The sequence below is a fragment of the Hyla sarda genome, chromosome 2, assembly GCF_029499605.1.
Source record: "Hyla sarda isolate aHylSar1 chromosome 2, aHylSar1.hap1, whole genome shotgun sequence".
Taxonomy (NCBI): domain Eukaryota; kingdom Metazoa; phylum Chordata; class Amphibia; order Anura; family Hylidae; genus Hyla; species Hyla sarda.
The window spans coordinates 187,406,360-187,424,492 of record NC_079190.1 but is presented as its reverse complement, the minus strand read 5'-3'; the positions used below and the strand labels follow the sequence as shown (position 1 = coordinate 187,424,492).

Here is an 18,133-nt window from a genome sequence, read left to right as displayed (position 1 = left end):
TTGGGGTTCTGAAGTCACAGGGTCCCAGGGGGCTGGTGTCCATCCTGTACACGCACCTTATTCAGGCCAAGAACTCCCGCAATCCAGTACCGGCGGTCCGGCATTGGGAATCCCATATCCCTAATTTGACTAAGGACGTATGGGAGGACATTTTTTCCTCCCACATGTTAGTGTCCCCGGCGGCGAATAATAAATTGATCCAATTGAACATTATACACTATAGTTATATCACTCCTTTAAGGCTCAATAGAATGGGTCGTTCAGACTCCGATGCTTGTCATCGTTGTAGCGCTGCCAGGGCAGACTTTTGGCATTTGATTTGGGCTTGCCCATATATCGCAGCTTTCTGGCATGCAGTGCTCACTTTTTTAGCTACTCTGGCTCAACCTTCCCTATCTCTTGATCCTTTGATCTGCCTTTTTGGTATCTTAGATGAAGAGATATGGACACATCACGTACGTACGTTTTTGCGGGAAACTCTGTTCTTGGCCAGGAAGGCTATTGCTCTTAAATGGATGGACCCCGGCTCTCCTACCCTGACTCAATGGAAGGCTATGGTAAATGCTACATTGCCTTTCTCACACATAGTGTACAAAAATAGGAAGTGCCCGGGTAAATTTTATTCTGTGTGGGGTGGTTGGTGTTCCTCTCCCTTGACTCAATGCTCGTATTCTGTGACCCCCTCTGGGACAGTGTAAGATACATTGATGCTATGCTTGCTATCTGTGGTCTCTACTAACCTTCGTTTCTCTTTCTGTGTACGTTTGTCGATTCTTTTTCTACCTCTTTGGATGCGTGGGTGCCTTTCGGGATTATTTATCATGGGTTATTTGATGGTACCACTAACTAGTGATAGTATTGGTGCTCCTCGCGGGATGGTATACGATTGCTAATTTTGGCGAATGTTCGCCTTCTTGTTCTATTTTGTTTTCAGTTTCCCTACCTCAGTTGGGTAGTGTTTTATGACTTCGACGTTTACCATGTGATGTAACCTGGAGTATCCTGTCGCTTACATTCTGTAAATTGATGTATGGTCTCATGACCCTTTTCTATGTACTGTGGATATGCTTTATGTTCACTTTAATGGGCCTGTGGTCTACAGTTATTTACTTTTCAATAAAACGAATTTAAAAAAAAAAAATCTCAATCCTTTCAGTACTTATGAGCTTCTGAAGTTAAGGTTTTTCTTTTCTATCTAATTCCTCTCTGATGACACCTGTTCGGGAAACACCCAGTTTAGAAGCAAATCCCCATAGCAAACCTCTTCTAAACTGGGCGTTTACCGAGACAGGTGTCATCAGAGAGGAATTAGACAGAAAAGAACAACATTAACTTCAGAAGCTCATAATTACTTAAAGGATTAAGATTTTTTGATAGAAGTAATTTACAAATCTGTTTAACTTTCTGGAGCCAGTTGATGTATATAAAAAGTTTTTTTCTGGAATACTCCTTTATTCAATTTTTGAAATCTATTATGTACATAAGAAGGAATTGTTTCAATAATAATAAGATTTAGGATATCAAAATTGCCATAGTGTTTCTGTGATAAATGACGAGACACGCTATGTAGCATGTGTCAGTTGTTAAAATTCGATCTATGCCTGAACGGTGCGGCCTACATATTGGAGACCGCATGAGCAGGAAAGGAGGTAAATTGCATACATACTGTCACAATTACTAAAAGTATTCATAAAATACGTTTTGTAGAAATGTAAGAAATAAGAGTGCTTTACACACCCAATCATGGAGCAACATTTACATTGGAATTTATTACAAGGAAAAGTACCTTTTTTAACTACATTACTAGAATCTATAGTGTTGGTGGATCTACCGGTATCATATTTTAATCTGCTAGGGGCAACTCAATTTAGCAGGTTCATAGACCTGCGGAATGTGACACCCGGTTGGCTGGGAGATGATCACCTAATATACGGTCACCTTTTAAAATGGACCAATATTTTCTCAGAATCCGTTTCACATCATTAGCTCTACTTTTCATTTTGGAACATAATATTTTTTCTTTGAATGATATTTACAGACAAATTAGAGGCTGTGCGATGGGGACTCGATTCGCTATGCTAATTTGGTTATGGGGCGTTTAGAGTCCCTTCACATTGCACAGTCTCCCATTTATAGTCAGTTTTACAGGCGATATATTGACGATCTGTTTATTATTTGGACAGAATCATTATTACAAGCCCATGATTTTGTAGAACAACTTAATAAAAATTAGTGGGGTCTGAAATTCACTTTACATTGTTCTCCCACTGAGATGGAATTCTTGGATCTATTGATCAGAAGGGTTTCTGCAGGGAAAGATTGTACTCAAACCTTTTTCAAGCCAGTGGATATTAATAGTCTACTTGGATATAATAGTTCACACTATCCGAAATTGATCCGCAATGTGCCTTATGGGCAATATCTTCGGATTTGTAAAAATTGCACTTTATTTGAGGATTTTTCCAAACAATCCCTTTATCATATGTGACCGTTTTTTTTTTTTTAGAAAAGGGCTACCCCAAATCAATATTATCCCAGGCATTTAATAAAGTGAAGAACAAACAAGCAATCTGACCTTGTATCCCCAAACCACATTCTTCGCCCCAAAATATTAATAAACTAGGTCACCCTAATAAATATGCATATCATTTTATTACCAATTTTAATTGTGCAACTAATGATGTGAAGCGGATTCTGAGAAAATATTGGTCCATTTTAAAAGGTGACCGTATATTAGGTGATCATCTCCCAGCACAACCGGGTGCCACCTTCCGCAGGTCTATGAACCTGCTAAATTTAGTTGCTCCTAGTAGTTTAAAATATGATAGATCCACCAACACTATAGATTCCAGTACTGTAGTTAAAAAAAGGTACTTTTCCTTGTAATAAAATCAAGTGTAAATGTTGCTCCATGATTGGGTGTGTAAAACACTCTTTTATTTCTTATATTTCTACAAAACATATTTTTTTAATACTTTTAGTAATTGTGACCGTATGTATCCAATTTACCTCCTTTCCTGCTCATGCGGTCTCCAATATGTGGGCAGCACCGTTCAGACGGAGCGGTCCCGCATGAATAAGCATAGATCGAATGTTAAGAACCGCTACATAGCGTCTCGTCATTTATCACAGAAACACTATGGCAATTTTGATATCCTAAATCTTGTTGTTATTGAAATGATTCCTTCTCATGTACATAATAGATTTCAAAAATTGATTATTAGAGAGTCTTTCTGGATATTTACGCTTGATATGCTTTTTCCGAGCGGTCTGAATGAGACCATTGAAAATGCACGGTAACATTTGGCGGTTCTCACACCTTTGCGTGTTAATATATGGTAGATTTTTGTTTTGATATATGTTTATAATTTTTTAATATGTATATATTATATATATTTTTTTTTTTTGTGTTTATCTTTGTGAGGGTTAATGGTGTTGTATAAACCTCTGACCCTCCCTGTACCCAATATGCCTGATGAAGCGGTTTTCTGCGAAACCCATTGCATTATGGGTATTAATCTTTCATACATTTGAAGAGATCCATGCGCCTTGCTTGATCCTGGGATCCCCCCTGGAGGTGTAGGTTTGATTGCTGTATATTGTCTCAGGAGCGTCTGAAGGTTCCCGTCTGTCTATATTTCACACGCGGTTACCATTGACGTAGTTGGTGCAGTACAACCACCGTTGGTGAGCACCAGTTTTTCTGGTTTTATTCATATCTTGCCATCACGTTATCACACTACGGAGCGCTTTCCTGTTGTTCTGGTATCCACCATCAGGACAATCCTGCGTTGACACCTTTCATAAATTTTTCTCTTCCGTCCACTCCCAGGGAGATTAGCTACAGTGCCATGGGTTGCAAACTTCTTGATAATGTTGCGCACTGTGGACAAAGGCAAATCTAGATCTCTGGAGATGGACTTGTATCCTTGAGATTGTTTATATTTTTCCACAATTTTGGTTCTCAATTCCTCAGACAGTTCTCTTCTCCTCTTTCTGTTGTCCATGCTTAGTGTGGCACACACAGACACACTATGCAAAGACTAAGTGAACTTCACTCCTTTTTATCTGCTTTCAGCTGTGATTTTTATATTGCCCACACCTGTTACTTGCCCCAGGTGAGTTTAAAGGAGCTTCACATTCTTGAAACAATCTTATTTATCTATCGGCTCAATTGGGGGACACAGACCATGGGTGTATGCTGCTGTCACTAGGAGGTTCGACACTTTGGCAACAAGAGAAGTCTGCTCCTCCCAGCAGGGTATACCCGCCTCCAGACACCTGAGGTAATCAGTGTTAGCTTAGTGTCTTAAGGAGGTGGACATGGTCTGGACATTCTCTCCAGACCAGGTCTTATGTTTTATTATTTTCCTAGTTAGGGAATGTGTTAGTTTTTTATTCCTTTTTCTTTCATGTTTTCAGGTGGGGATTCAGTTACTGCAGCTCACTGTCTCCCAATTGCGATTGAGGTGGCACAGACATTGCGTATATGCGCTGTTAACCCCCTCTCGCCAACGGTCAGCGCCTGGGGTTGTACCTCATGGGTCCGGGTCCCCCTATTTCCCTGCTCGACTCGCTCACACATGGTAGCTCGGCGTGATGCAGGTGACAGAAAGCTGACTGAAGACCTCCTAGAAGACTTCATTGGGTAAGTTCTTCTGACTGAGGTGAGTATATTCCCTTTCTCCCTTAGGTAACAGCCTTGCAACCTCTGGAGACCCTCACTTTTTGCCCACTTTTTCTCATGGGCTGCCCTGGACAGGGTTTTTTTCTATATTTATTGCTGGGGTGAGCAGGAGCATTTTTGGACTGGGGCACAGCTTTATTCATACTTTTCATGAACGATATGTGTGTGTGGTGTGTGTGTTTCTTTAAGCGGCTGACAGCCGCGGTGTTTTACTATGCGGGCGCATGAAGTGCCGGTTTACTTTCGCTTTCAGCAGCAGTCGGCTGCCGGCAGCGTCTCGCTCGCTCGCTTCCCCGCAAGCGCATATGCGAATGACACCTGCGCTCGGGGAGAGGAGCAGGCGTGGGCGCCATTATTGACCTTCTTGTCAGAAGCTGAGGGCACTATAGCTCCACCCCCTCTGTTGTCGGGGCTTCTAAGAGGCGCAAATTAGCCTCCAATCAGCGCTGTGCGCGCGTTTGTGAGAGGCAGGGGCCAATCAGTAGTGCCCTTGCTCCTGGCCCGCCCCTCTTTTGCTATTGGCCGGCATTTCTCCACTAGAACGGAGTTCTCCTCACAGCAGCTGCCCTGGGGTCACAGACTTGGGCTGCACAGACAACTGGAGCGTTAGTTCATCATTTTGTCTGTGTCCCCCAATGGATCCTTCGAGAAAGGTATTTTACGGTAAGCATAAAAAAAATCTCCTTTTTTCCACAATTTTGAAAGGGTGCCAATAATTTTGTCCAGACCATTTTTTGAGTTTGGTGTGACATTATGTCCGACTTGCTTTTTTTCCTCCCTTTTTTGGTTTAGTTCCAATACACACAAAGGGAATAAACATGTGTATAGCAAAACATGTGTTACTGCAATCCTTTTCTGTGAGAAATACTTAATTTTCTAGAAACATTTCAGGGGTGCCAACATTTACGGTCATGGCTGTATGAAATGTGCGGGGACAAAAGAATGGAGAAAGACCGTATAACAATAATGCATTCAGTGCAACAGAGAAGCAGCAACTGAAGTAAGACACTATACAAAATACCAGAGTACCAAGATACCAAGTGTGCACCCCGTCGTGCCTGTTTTGAACCCTTCATTGGGGGGGGGGGGGAGTTTAGGACCTTCTGCTACCATTTTACATGCCCCACAGTAAAAGTATTGCACATATTATAATAATATGTAGTAATTACTCTTACATGTGAACCTCACAGACCAAAAATGACATAGGGAATGGGTAAACGCTTAGAGCTAGAGCATAGCCATTCCCTTACTTAAAGGAGTACTCCGGTGGAAATATATATATTTTTTTAAATCAACAGGTGCTAGAAAGTTAAACATATTTGTAAATTACATCTATTAAAAAATATGAATCCTCCCAGTACTTATTAGCTGCTGTGTACTACAGAGGAAGTGTTGAGTCATTCTTTTCTTTCTGACCACACTGCTCTCTGCTGACTCATCTGTGCATGTTAAGAACTGAACAGAGCAGGAGCAAATCCTTATAGCAAACCTCTCCTGCTCTGTACGGTTCCTGGCACAGGCATAGGTGTCAGCAGAGAGCAGTGTGCTCAGACAGAAAAGAGCTACCTCTGTAGTATACAGCAGCTGATAAGTACTGGAAGGATTATGATTTTTAATTGAAGTCATTTACAAATCTGTTTAACTTTCTGGAACCAGTTGATTTGACCAGAGTACCCCTTTAAAATGGCTGACAAAATCAGAACCACACGTGCTGGTATCATAGCTGATGCACATAGCTCCTTCTTTTCATTCTCTGCCGTTCTCTGTAAGATGAGCAGACCGCATCTCAGTAAGGGTGATTACGTTTACTGATATCCATAAAATGTGTTTCACTGTTGCAGTGGGGTATATAAAATGACAAGGCCCTAAACTCCACCCTGAAATGTATTCGTTGGGGTGCACACTTGGGATCGCCATACTCTAGTAAGGTGTTTTTTATAGTGGTTCACTCCAGTTTTGCAGCTTTTCAGTTGTACTGAATGCCCTTATATGTATTTCTTAAGTTCACATGGTTTGAACTAATAATAAAAATAGAAAATAGAAAGAGGTGAACTTGCACTCACCGTCCATGTAGTTCATTCATTCACGGGGCCTCGGTGCGGCAGGGAGACATTTACATGAGAGCGCTCAGAGGCTAACAGCTGTGTGCGAAAACGTCTGTTAGCCTCTGAGCGCTCTCATCTAAATGTCTCCCTGCCGCACCGAGGCCCCGTGAATGAACTACATGGACGGTGAGTGCAAGTTCACCTCTTTCTATTTTATATATTGGATTTTTATCTTTGCTTTTTTCGGAACTTAGCACCCCGGCAGTAGCTACACTTAGCAGCTTCGGCTACTGAACACGAATGGGACTGTGTTATATTGTTTTGATAAAGTCTGCTTAATTTTGACTGTGCCCTCAGGTTTTTTTTCAATTTTTTTATAATAATAAAAAAAGTTAGCCTGAGTCATTGTTAATATGAGTCATTTGTGTGATATATATAGAGAGATAATACATCTTTGCACCATTTAGTGCAGCAATAGGAGTATGATGATTACAAAGATATCACAGTAGCACATGTGCAGTTTACGCCTTTGTATGTCCCTTCAATTTATGTGTCCTGATTTTACAGTTTTATTCCATGAATAGTCTAATAACCTGGGGTGGATTTCATAAATAAAATTCTTCTGAAGAATACTGTTAGTACTTCTGTTGGTGTTTTTATTGCACATTTTAGTAGGGTACATAAAAGTGCATTCCTCTAGAGCCAAGTCTTTCTATTATGTATTTCTCTGTTTTTTTGTCTCACTCCCAGTTTTGGCATTATTAGGTGTTGTGTAAGTTTTTGTCTGTCTTACAGCATGCAGCGAGCTTACTACTCCATCACTTGAACGGAAGCCGAATAGTTTTGTGGCTGTTAGTGTCACAACCCCTCCTCAGGCTTTCTGGACAAAGCATGCACAGACAGAGATCATAGAGGTGAGAAGGACCTAGTCTAAAATACCACAGAAGGTTTCCTGTACTAAAACCACAAACCTACAGTGAAGTTGGGTACAATAAACCCAATAAACAAGACAAGCAAGATAGAAAACTGACTGTATATACCGTATTTTTCGCTGTATAAGGCGCACTTTTTCTTCCCCCAAACTGGGGGGGGGGGGGGGGAAGTTGGTGCGTCTTATAAGGCGAATACACACCTATCGCGGCAGTCAGCCAACAACTGTCCGGGCATGCTGGGTGTTGTAGTTTTGCAACATCTGAAGGTCTGCAGGTTGAAGATCACTGTCCTATACTTTACATTGTATTTGGTTCAGAATCTTTATTTTCTAGATTTTTATCCTATAAATTAGGTGCGTCTTATATGCCGGAGCGTCTAATATGACGAAAAATACGGTAAATGGTTATTGGAAAGTAGCAGAAATAAGGAGTTTACAAGTGCACTGACACTAGTTGGGGGAATTTACTAAGACCATCATTTTACAAGAACTGTGTGGCTCCTGATACCTTTGGTTCATCTGTGACTGTATGTGTCCCTAAACTAAAATTTATATTAGCAAAGACTTGTGCAAATTTTACCTAAAGTTTATGCTAATTTGTGACATAAAGTAAATTTGACAGGCCACAAGAGAGCATGCCTGTACTGCCAGCCTCCACCCATTTTTGAGAACCATGCAAACTTCTAAAATGTTGCACATGTTTGCACAGAATGTGTCTCGCATGTATATTTGTGACTTGTGTACTCCGGAAAACTGGCTTACATGGCCTAATAGATTCCCCAAATTTGTTTATCTTCCCAAACCAACTTCCTTAAAACAGTCATCTGATATGCACGCAATTTAAAGGGATTTTGCCAACATGAACACTTATCCCCTATTCAGAGGATAGGGGATACAATTTATGGTTGCTCTGGGATCTGCTTGCTGGGACTCCCCACAATCTCTAGAATCTCGAAGCTCCCATCTTATTAGGGTGGCAATACTCATACTCGATTGCTGCAGCGTTTAGACCTCCTCCAATCATACACTGATGCCTATTCTCCTCTCTTGACTGATGTACAGGGCTCTGTGTCAGTCAAGGAGGGGCTGGGAGATGACGATGGGTGAGGAGGCATGCACTTAAGCAGCTTGGCCCCACCTCCTTTGCAATTGGTTAAAAAAAAAAAATGCTTCAGGAAAGGTACGTTTCGCCATTATACTTTAACAGTTACCCATTTGGGTCTGCAGCTCTTAATAAATACAGCTGATAGATTCCCTTTAAGCTCTCCATAAAAGGCCAGATGTCTCACAAACAATGAGAATTGCGCCTAGGCTTGAAATCTCTACTATGGTGGCCTTTGCTTGTGACAATTCATTTTCTTTCTTTAAAGAGTTGTTTGCATCTTTCAGAGAGTTACAACGTAACAAATGAGATCCCTGGAGCAGTATGTAGCCTAGTTTAGGAAATTGAACTGTGCTCTTTACTAATATACTCTCAGTAGCCGGAGGGATCTGCTGCTTCCCTAAATTCTTTCTCAGTTTGCTGCTCTAGCTGCAGATTGATGCCTCAGATGTAACTTTCCTGATGCTTATACATATTTGTTACAATACTGTTAGAGAGTTTATTTGGCAGTTTTTGTTCCCATATCCTATAGCTGCTTTCCTGCTATATTGTAAGGCAGTGTTTAATCTGTCACTCTTAACTTTTTGCAAAACTATAACTCCCAGCGGTTAGACACCCTAACCTTCAAGGGGTGGTATGGAGATGCGCCACGTAAAAACTATGAACACACTATATTCACCTCCGCCACACCGATGCTCTCGGTCCTCCCCTGGTCTTTGCTTCTTCCAGGATTCTATGACGTCCTGATCCCACAGGAATTGGCGGCATCGGTGTCCTGCCTCGTCAAAGGAACCCAGAAGAAGCAGAGACCAGCGGAGGACTGAGAACGTTTGCATAGAAGCTGTATGGGACCAGAGGAGGTAAGTATAACATGTTTATTATTTTAAATCTACCCCCAGCCATAAGTTACATTTTCCTCCCCCCCAAAAAACTCCTTTAGAGTCTATTCACAGTAGCCTGCACATATTTAATGCACAAGATTTGAAGCTGCAAATTTGATGTTGTGTTCAGTTATTTAGTTTACATTGAAATCGGCAACAAAAAATTTGCAGCTTCAAGTGCATCAAATATGTGCAGAATACTGTACGTGTAAATAGACCCTTAGACTAAATTCACACTACGTTAAATCCACAGCAGATAATGTTCATGTAAGCATACCCCTAAGGGTAGCCTCTCAGCTGCAATTCATGTTTTAAACTGCTGACAGTGTTAGATGTTAGGGCACAGAGATACATGGTACCTTTTTAGGTTGAGTTGAAAGGAAATTGCAGTACAGCACTTGCGTCTGATCCACATAGGGCGTGACCCAGCTGATCAGCCACAAAAAAGTACCATCGGACCATTGAGCTCCGCAAAGCTCATGTCTTTCTCCTCTTCCCTCCCGTTAATTTACTGTCCAAGAACATGAAATAAAGATTCCCCTGCTTGCTTCATCCCGGGTGAGTGCTGTTCTGCAATTCCTTTTCAATTCATCTTGTAGTTCTGTTCATACCATACAAAAGTCCAAAGTGGATACAGCACCAAATAGCTGAGGACTCAAGCTAGTAGATGGAATGAGACTTTATTTGCTATCCATGTGCAACGTTTCGGCAACAAACTGCCTTTTTCAAGCATATCATATCATAACGGCTCCTCATTCCCTCCCTGTCCTTGCTATACTTCCAGTCAGGGCTCGGCTTCCAGATGACTGTCTATCAAGCAGGGACAGGGATAAACCCCTTGAATGAAGATTCTTAAGAATAGCTTCATTAGCTACATTGGATTGACCTTACTAGCATAAGTACAGCTCTTTATTCTTATAGTAGAAAACAGGGATCCCTGGGAGGTTTGTTCTTTATACGGCACTAATGTGTAACAGTAAGTAGTGCCCCCCATAAGATCAGCTGCTCTAAGTACAGTGAGATAACTTTATATTCTGTGTTACTATAGTACTAGTAATTATAAATTATTAAGCTCAATAATTTTCCTTGACTGGCACTGTACCACTTCTTTTGTCCTATAAACTACTATGTGCTTAAAAAGTAGTGTACATTTGTGGCATTATTGTACCCTTGTAAACATTTGCTTAGTTTATTCCATACAATATTACAGATAACATTGAGAGTATCCCAGTATATGTTTGCAATAAATCACTATAGATTCTTTGCCTGCAGAAGTGTAACATGAACCCATTGTTTGCATTTACTTTGTCTTACAGGGAACAAGTAATCCTATCTTTCTTAGCAGCATTGCCTTCTTCCAGGACTCTCTTATTAATCAGATGACCCAGATTAAGCTGTCTGTGTATGATGTCAAGGACAGATCTCAGGGAACTGTAAGTGTCTTAAATGAAAGGAAAAGAAAATAAGGAAGGTCCGAAACAACTTGCACATTCAGTCAAGATATTGTTTATCAGCACACCACAGCTTATATCAGCAAATATCAGTATTATTCCCTAATATATTATCGGACTTATCAGAGCCTTAAAGGGGTTGTCAGACAATAAAACCTATTTTCAGAAGTCTAATAAATTAATATATATTATCATATAAAGCTATTTCTCCTTGGCCCTTCATATTTTGTATCTGCTTTTGATGCAAACTGTCTGCTTCTTTAGCCCCAACTTTGTAGAGTGGACATCCAGTGATGATCTTCCGGTTCCTGTGTACACCTTAGCCAGGAATTCAGCCAACTCTATTTCCCTTCCACTACACTTTCTTGACTTTACCCCTTTCCACGTTGTGGGAGGGAGATAGAGTAGGCTGAATCCACAGAAACAGGAATTCTGTTTATTGTATGTATACCAGTCGGAATGTTGTGCTAATTTAGACAACAGAGCAGAAGGGAATGAAGTAACTTTATTAACCAATATATGTTCATTTATTAGACAGTTGAAAATAGGCTTTATTGTCAGACAACCCCTTTAGGGCGACCATACACATTAGATAAGTAGAAAAGTAGGTTAATGGTTGAACCTCCGCTGAAGAAATGATTGTCTGATAAATATAAATTTTGCAGACACAGCCATACTTTTAGTCCTTAGATAAAAAATTCCTCCATGAATGATCTTTCACTGACTGTTCTTATGTTCTTAGAAAGTTTCAGACATGCCTGATATCTTTTCAGACTATGACAGTGTGTTATCTGGTATCTAAAACAGTCATTCCTTATTAAATTCACTCAAGAACAATTGTTTTGGTTGACATAATTTTAGACTATTCACCTTGTTTATTGTCCACCTGAACTTTATTTAAACTTGTTGTGTAGCGCCCCCCCCCCCCCCCCCCCCGCATCCCAATTACCCCAATTTGCATTAATTATTTACTTTTAATAACTACATAAGTCCCTTTCCCAATATGTTTTTATGGGACCATCTTATCAATATCTTATTGTAGGTGAGGCTTCTTTAATTGAACGCTGAATGATAAAATGTATAAGTAAGCCCAAATCTCAGCAAATGTATCAAATCACTGCATATGGATTTATAAATTTGAGGCATTTATTTAGAAACATTTCTCTTATGATACCTCATAGCTAATGTAATGGCCAAACGCTTTATGTTTGTAGCATTTTATGACTACTGTAAGAACTCATATAAGGATTCCTTATGGTGAAATCAGTACTCTCTACTTCTGACCTCATGATATTGTTTCGGTTTTTGATGAGAACCTATCAAGGGATTTCATGCTGCCTGAACCACAAGCAGCATGAAGATGGACAAGTTCAATTGATAGCAACTAGGATTTATTCTGCAACACTGCAGCATTTCATAGAAATCACAGTTTTAAACCCAGGTGGGAATGGGGCTTCGAGTCACCTGGGCTGTTCTTAGTGACTTCTTCCCACCCCACCAGTATGCATTGACATACTGGTGGGATGGAAAGAAGTCACTGGAGACAGCCCAGGTGACTCGAAGACCCGTTCCCACCTGGGTTTAAAACTGATTTCTATTAATTGTTGCAGAGTAAATCATAGTTGTCATAAATGGAGCTTGTCTATCCTCCATGCTGCCTGTGGTTCAGGCAGCATGAAACCCTTTGATAGTTTCTCTTAAAAAAACAAAACAATATCATGAGGGCAGAAGTACATAGTACTGATTTCACTATAAAAAGACCTTATTAGTTAAAAAGAAAAAGTTGTTTAAAAGCAGAAAAAAAGGCCACTTACTGGTTACTGATACAAGGGCAGGTTAGGCACCTTCCCATTATGATGCAGATCAACCACAATGCTATATATAATGGGAGGTCGGACAGGTGCAAAATACTGATGAACAACCACTTGCACGCCTACTATTCATGAGGGGGGTTGTTTCCTAGTATTATAGTTGCACATAGATATGGCAATATACACAGTGCCTGTAACATAACGTGTAGTGCACCATGCTGGCTTACAATCTATTAGTGACACCCATACTATTCGATCAGGCGGGATGCCCAGCATCAGTGTCATGTCCACCCCACAAGGCACTGACACCCCGGGATCCTCCAGCATCACAAGTCCAAACCACATAAAATATATTATATATACAGTACTTATATGATAAACATGAGGCATTAGTTGATATTTTATACTTTGGCCAAAATATGCAAGCACGCAACCCATGTCAAGGGTCCTCAGTCTCTTGTGAGTCCCTACACTAACATTATAGAGAAAATAAAAACAAAAACCTCTCCTTGTTGTTTTTATGATCCACTCCTTCACAATTCTGACTGTACTATGAGCTTGAAAGTATATGATACATGTAATATTTTTGTCTTTTTTTTCTGTACAGATGTACTTGCTGGGCTCAGGAAAGTTTATTGTGAAAGATTTGCTGCAAGAGACAAGCCACAGGTTACACTTGCCTTTATGGTCAGTGTTACTTTCTGATTTATTCTACTTGTCAAGTTCTATCATTTCAACAAACTGTGCATAAATCAATAGTACATGTGAATATAATAAACTTTGTTGGATATATTATCAGAGAATAATGTTTCCTTCTCCTCTTATCAAGCTCATTTCAAGTCAATGGAATGGATATTGGGGGGGGTGAACTGGAGAGAGCCAGAAGTCAAGAGCTTTCTCTGAGTATTAGATCTCACTCCTGGGCTTGACTCACAGCTTAGACTGAGCAGTACTGCACTATATTGTTCTCTATGCTGCTGCTTCTCTCTCTTTTCTTTAACAAACAGACCCCAAAATCCCCCACTGCCCTCAAGACTTCTCAAGTAAGGGTATGTGCACACTAGAGAATATCCGCCCTGAAAATTACGGATGAACATTCATGTGTATCAGGCACTGCCGGAACTATGGGCGCACGGACATGTGCTGTCCCCATTGCCGCATCCTGCCTTAGTTCAATTTTTGTAAAAAGAAACTCTGGTGTTTTGTAAACCTTGTGGATGAGGTAGAGTTGGGAGACACAATCAATTTGCTTAAGGAACCATAGCTTAAATGTCTTCCCATATATATCATCAGCAGTAGAGCCTACATCCATCTCCAGTCATCAGTAGAAATCTGAAAATTGTGTTCCTTTTAATGAAATGATGAATGTTGTTGAAAGTAAAGTTTGTATTCTCCTTCACAGGTCTGCTGAGCAACAACGTGTTGGTAATATTACAGTAATAGGCTGGCAAATGGAGGAAAAAGTTGATCAGCAAGCACCAGTGTCCAGATCATCAGATACTATTAATGGGAGAGTGAGTATTCATAATATCACATTGAAATCAGGTTTCTAAACCAAATGCTATCATGAATTGACATTGTACATGCTGAACCATCATCATCCATCTGTCCAGTAAAAGAAATGTTACTGTTGCTACAAGTACATGAAGTGGCCCCTGTAGATTCAACAAATTTTGCATAAATCAACTGTTCCAATAAATATAAGAAACTCTTTTAATGTCAGCTTTCTGAGGAATCAGATTACATTCTGCCTATACAAGTCTATGGGAAGGCAAGAGGGAAGGGAGGTAGGAGTGGCTGGAGAGAGCCCGAAGCACACAAAGAGAAAGAAAAGGGAGTACAAAAGTGAAGAGAATTCACAGCTTATACTGCTCAGTACTACTGTATAATGTCCTTCTTACTTCTGCTGTTCTTAGGTTGTACTATAATCTCAGCTTCTGTGTGCAGTGTATAGGAGATCCGAAGGGACAACCGAAAAGTTGAGATGGAGTTGGCAGATCAGAAATTTTGTTAAAAAATTTGTCATATAATGGCTTGACATATTGCTACAGCGTATGCTGAAAAGTTACCAAACATGGCAGTTACTCTTTAAAGGAGCTCTTCATTGTCAAACCTTTTATTTAATTTCAAAATCTTTTTGTCAAACAGGCTATAAAAGGAAGTATCCTCACTAGGGAATAGAAACAACAGAATGACTGCATTTAGCTGCTTCCAATGCTCCTATTCAACCTTGCTCACCAGGCAAGGACACCTTTATACTCTGCAACAGTGGGAGTCTCAGAGTATTGACCCCCATCTAGCTAAATAATTGTTTAAAGACACTGTAAAAAAAAAATGATTGTGGATAAAAAATATTGAAACTAAATGTAAACGTAGTTGATTAATTTAATATATGTATTTTTTTCACACGACACTCAATATGATTGAGAAAGGAAATTGATGTAAGACGTGTCAGTCCATTTCTTTATCTTGTCTTGAAGACAGCCTTTCCTTTTAAGCTGATGTCTGATTGATAACTATAACATTTACGGAGCTGCTCGGTTTACAGTTATGCTTATTTTTTCGGTAGACTGTAATTCCCGTTGATGAAAGTTTAACAGAATCTTTAGGAATTCGCTCAAAATATGCATCACTAAGAAAAGATACACTGTTAAAATCTGGTAAGTACATTGGTTTCCAAAGTTCAAACCTACACTTACCTAAAAGTCAATGTTATGTGGCTTTTGTTGGTGCACCTACATACTTACAGCTTATGTGTACCTAATCTACACGCCCCTGCTTGCATTGTTTGAGTTGTTCATACATCTGGAAATGTATCTATTACAGTAATAGGTGCCTTTGTACATTCTTTAGGATTTGGCAGATGTGGATTAGCATGCCTGATAAAATGGAATTGGGCCATAGGTGCAATTTCATACAAATAAACTAGGCTACCTAACCCTTTCAACTCTACTCTTTACCAGTCCTAAACTTCCCAATCACTAAATGTTCTTTAGATCTATTCAGATTTTATATGACTTCATATGAGTTTCAAGGGCTGCATAGAAGGCATGTTGCATATATTGCACCTTTACAGTTTTTTCCTGCTAAATGGCACCTGGTAACCCACCAGTGGGTGGCTGGGAGAGTAGGGAAAACAGTGAACTGTGCCAAACGAGGGCTGCCGCCCCCCTCTTCTTAGGATCAGTGCAGGTCCCATAAGCTAAACCCCCAGCTATCATAAGTGATGACGTATCCCAGTGAGTAATGAATTTGCAGGAGCTGTAGCCCATTTTTATTCGGTATAGAGTAGTCATTTTCCAGCACGATACATTTAGAATACATTGCTGTTATTCTACATTCATCACTTCTTCCCTTTACATTTCAGTCTTTGGTGGTGCAATCTGCCGCATGTACCGCTTTCCTACAACAGATGGAAACCACCTACGTATATTGGAACAAATGGCTGAGAGTGTCCTCTGCTTGCACATACCTAGGCAATTTGTAAAACTCCTGCTTGAAGAAGATGCAGCACGGTGAGATGTGATTAGCATATGCACACACAAACTTATTGGATTTATTTAAACCATACATCTGATGAAGGTTCTGGTAACCGGATTTGTGTTTCGCAGCCCGACACTTGCGCTAAGCCTCAGTTATCCAGATATGGATTTGCCAGAAGTCCCATGCAGATCTGAAGGACTTCCGGTAAATGTGTATCCTTATCACTGAAGCCTTGTGCTAGCCTTGGGCTTGGAAGTTGCTGTGAAAATGTAAAATATCTTGCCACCAGAGCCATCATCAGATGTATGCTTTAATTTTTCATTTGAATAGTTTTTTCAGGACAAGTTTTTTTTTTCCTAAGGAACTAGCATAAAATAAAACACATAAGAGGAATTTAGGAATGTAGATTTTGTCAAATCTTGACATCCTAACTCCCTAACCCATGTGACTTCATTTGTGACACCATAGCCCTGCCCCCTCATGTCTCACCCCGCCCCCTTCAGTGCAAGTCTATGGGAGGGGGCGTGACAGCTGTCACGCCCCCTCCCATAGACTTGCATTGAGGGGGCGGGGCTATGACTTCACAAGCTCCCGGCTCCGGCGTTCTGAACAGTTTGTTCCAAACGCTGAGCAGCGGAGTACCCTTTAAGGGGTTTTTAATGACCCATCCTCAGTTGACATTGAAGTGAACGAGAGCCCGGCTCCAGTAACCCAATTCAGCCACTACACAATGTACAGAGCTGTCTGCTTCCATTTCCTCTTCCTGTGCATGCGGTCACCAGGGCTGAGCTGCAAGATGTGTTAGGCTAGGTTCAGACTATGGAATCTCTGGGCAGAAAATTTCCGCCCGGAGACTGAATCAGTCGGCGCTACGACTGCGCGGACACTGCAGTCTCCAATAGACTGCAATGTGTTCCGCACGGATTTCCGCCTGAAGAAAGAGCAACGCCTTTCTTCAGGCGGAAATTTCCAAGCGGATTTTTCGTTCACAAATTCCGCTTCACAAATTCCGAAGTGTGAATTTGTGAACAGAAAACCATTCACTACACTATACATTTTAGCAAGCGGAATTTCCGCCTGCAATTTCAAAGCGAAATTGCAGGCGGAAATTCCGTAGTCTGAACCTAGCCTTAGACCACCTGTTTTATCTCTGCAAGGGAGAAAAAAAGTATTTTGAAATCTGGGCTAAGCAACAAACATTGTCCACTTTGTGTTGTGCTTGCTGGGAGTAAGATACCATATATGTGTATATATGTCAATATAGAGATACTGACTCTATTACTTATGTCAGTCACCCCTGAAATGCATCAAATAAAAATATGTAGATTCTCGGGATGGACGGCAAGTTAGACATATATTACCGACATGACCTAGTTTTATGCTTTTTAGTTGTGCGTTGTTTAGTGTGTTTTTGCAGTTTTTCTTTCAATATGTGTATTATATACTGTGGCAAACTTGCTACTAACTTTTATTCCAAGTGTATTTAATCCATAGATGTTACTGAATGTTCTGTGTAAATAAAGCCAATTCCAGATATACTTTTATGTCGAGGTGTTTACTACATAGTAAAAGAGGCTTTCCTGATCTTGTTTACCACAGAGTTTGTGAACTGGAAGAATTGGGTGAACTGTCTCCATGCTGGGAGAATCTGCGTCGACAGATAGTAACTCAGTATCAGACGATCATTCTAACATACCAGGATAATCTGACTAATCTGCATCAGTACAAAGGTCAGCTAAAGA

The 18,133-nt window shown here is 40.5% G+C and overlaps 1 protein-coding gene across 8 annotated transcripts in view; it reads left to right on the top strand.

Annotated features, from left to right (window-relative positions):
* Window positions 1-18,133, top strand: part of INPP4A (inositol polyphosphate-4-phosphatase type I A) — a 105,647-nt gene that overhangs the window by 49,424 nt on the left and 38,090 nt on the right. For all 8 annotated transcript variants that reach the window (XM_056555935.1, XM_056555933.1, XM_056555934.1 and 5 more), the window contains exons 5-11: window positions 7,528-7,646; window positions 10,963-11,079; window positions 13,516-13,595; window positions 14,311-14,422; window positions 15,478-15,568; window positions 16,276-16,423; window positions 17,991-18,121. In XM_056555935.1, coding sequence (XP_056411910.1) covers window positions 7,528-7,646; window positions 10,963-11,079; window positions 13,516-13,595; window positions 14,311-14,422; window positions 15,478-15,568; window positions 16,276-16,423; window positions 17,991-18,121 — 798 coding nt within the window. The remainder of the gene's footprint in view (window positions 1-7,527; window positions 7,647-10,962; window positions 11,080-13,515; window positions 13,596-14,310; window positions 14,423-15,477; window positions 15,569-16,275; window positions 16,424-17,990; window positions 18,122-18,133) is intronic.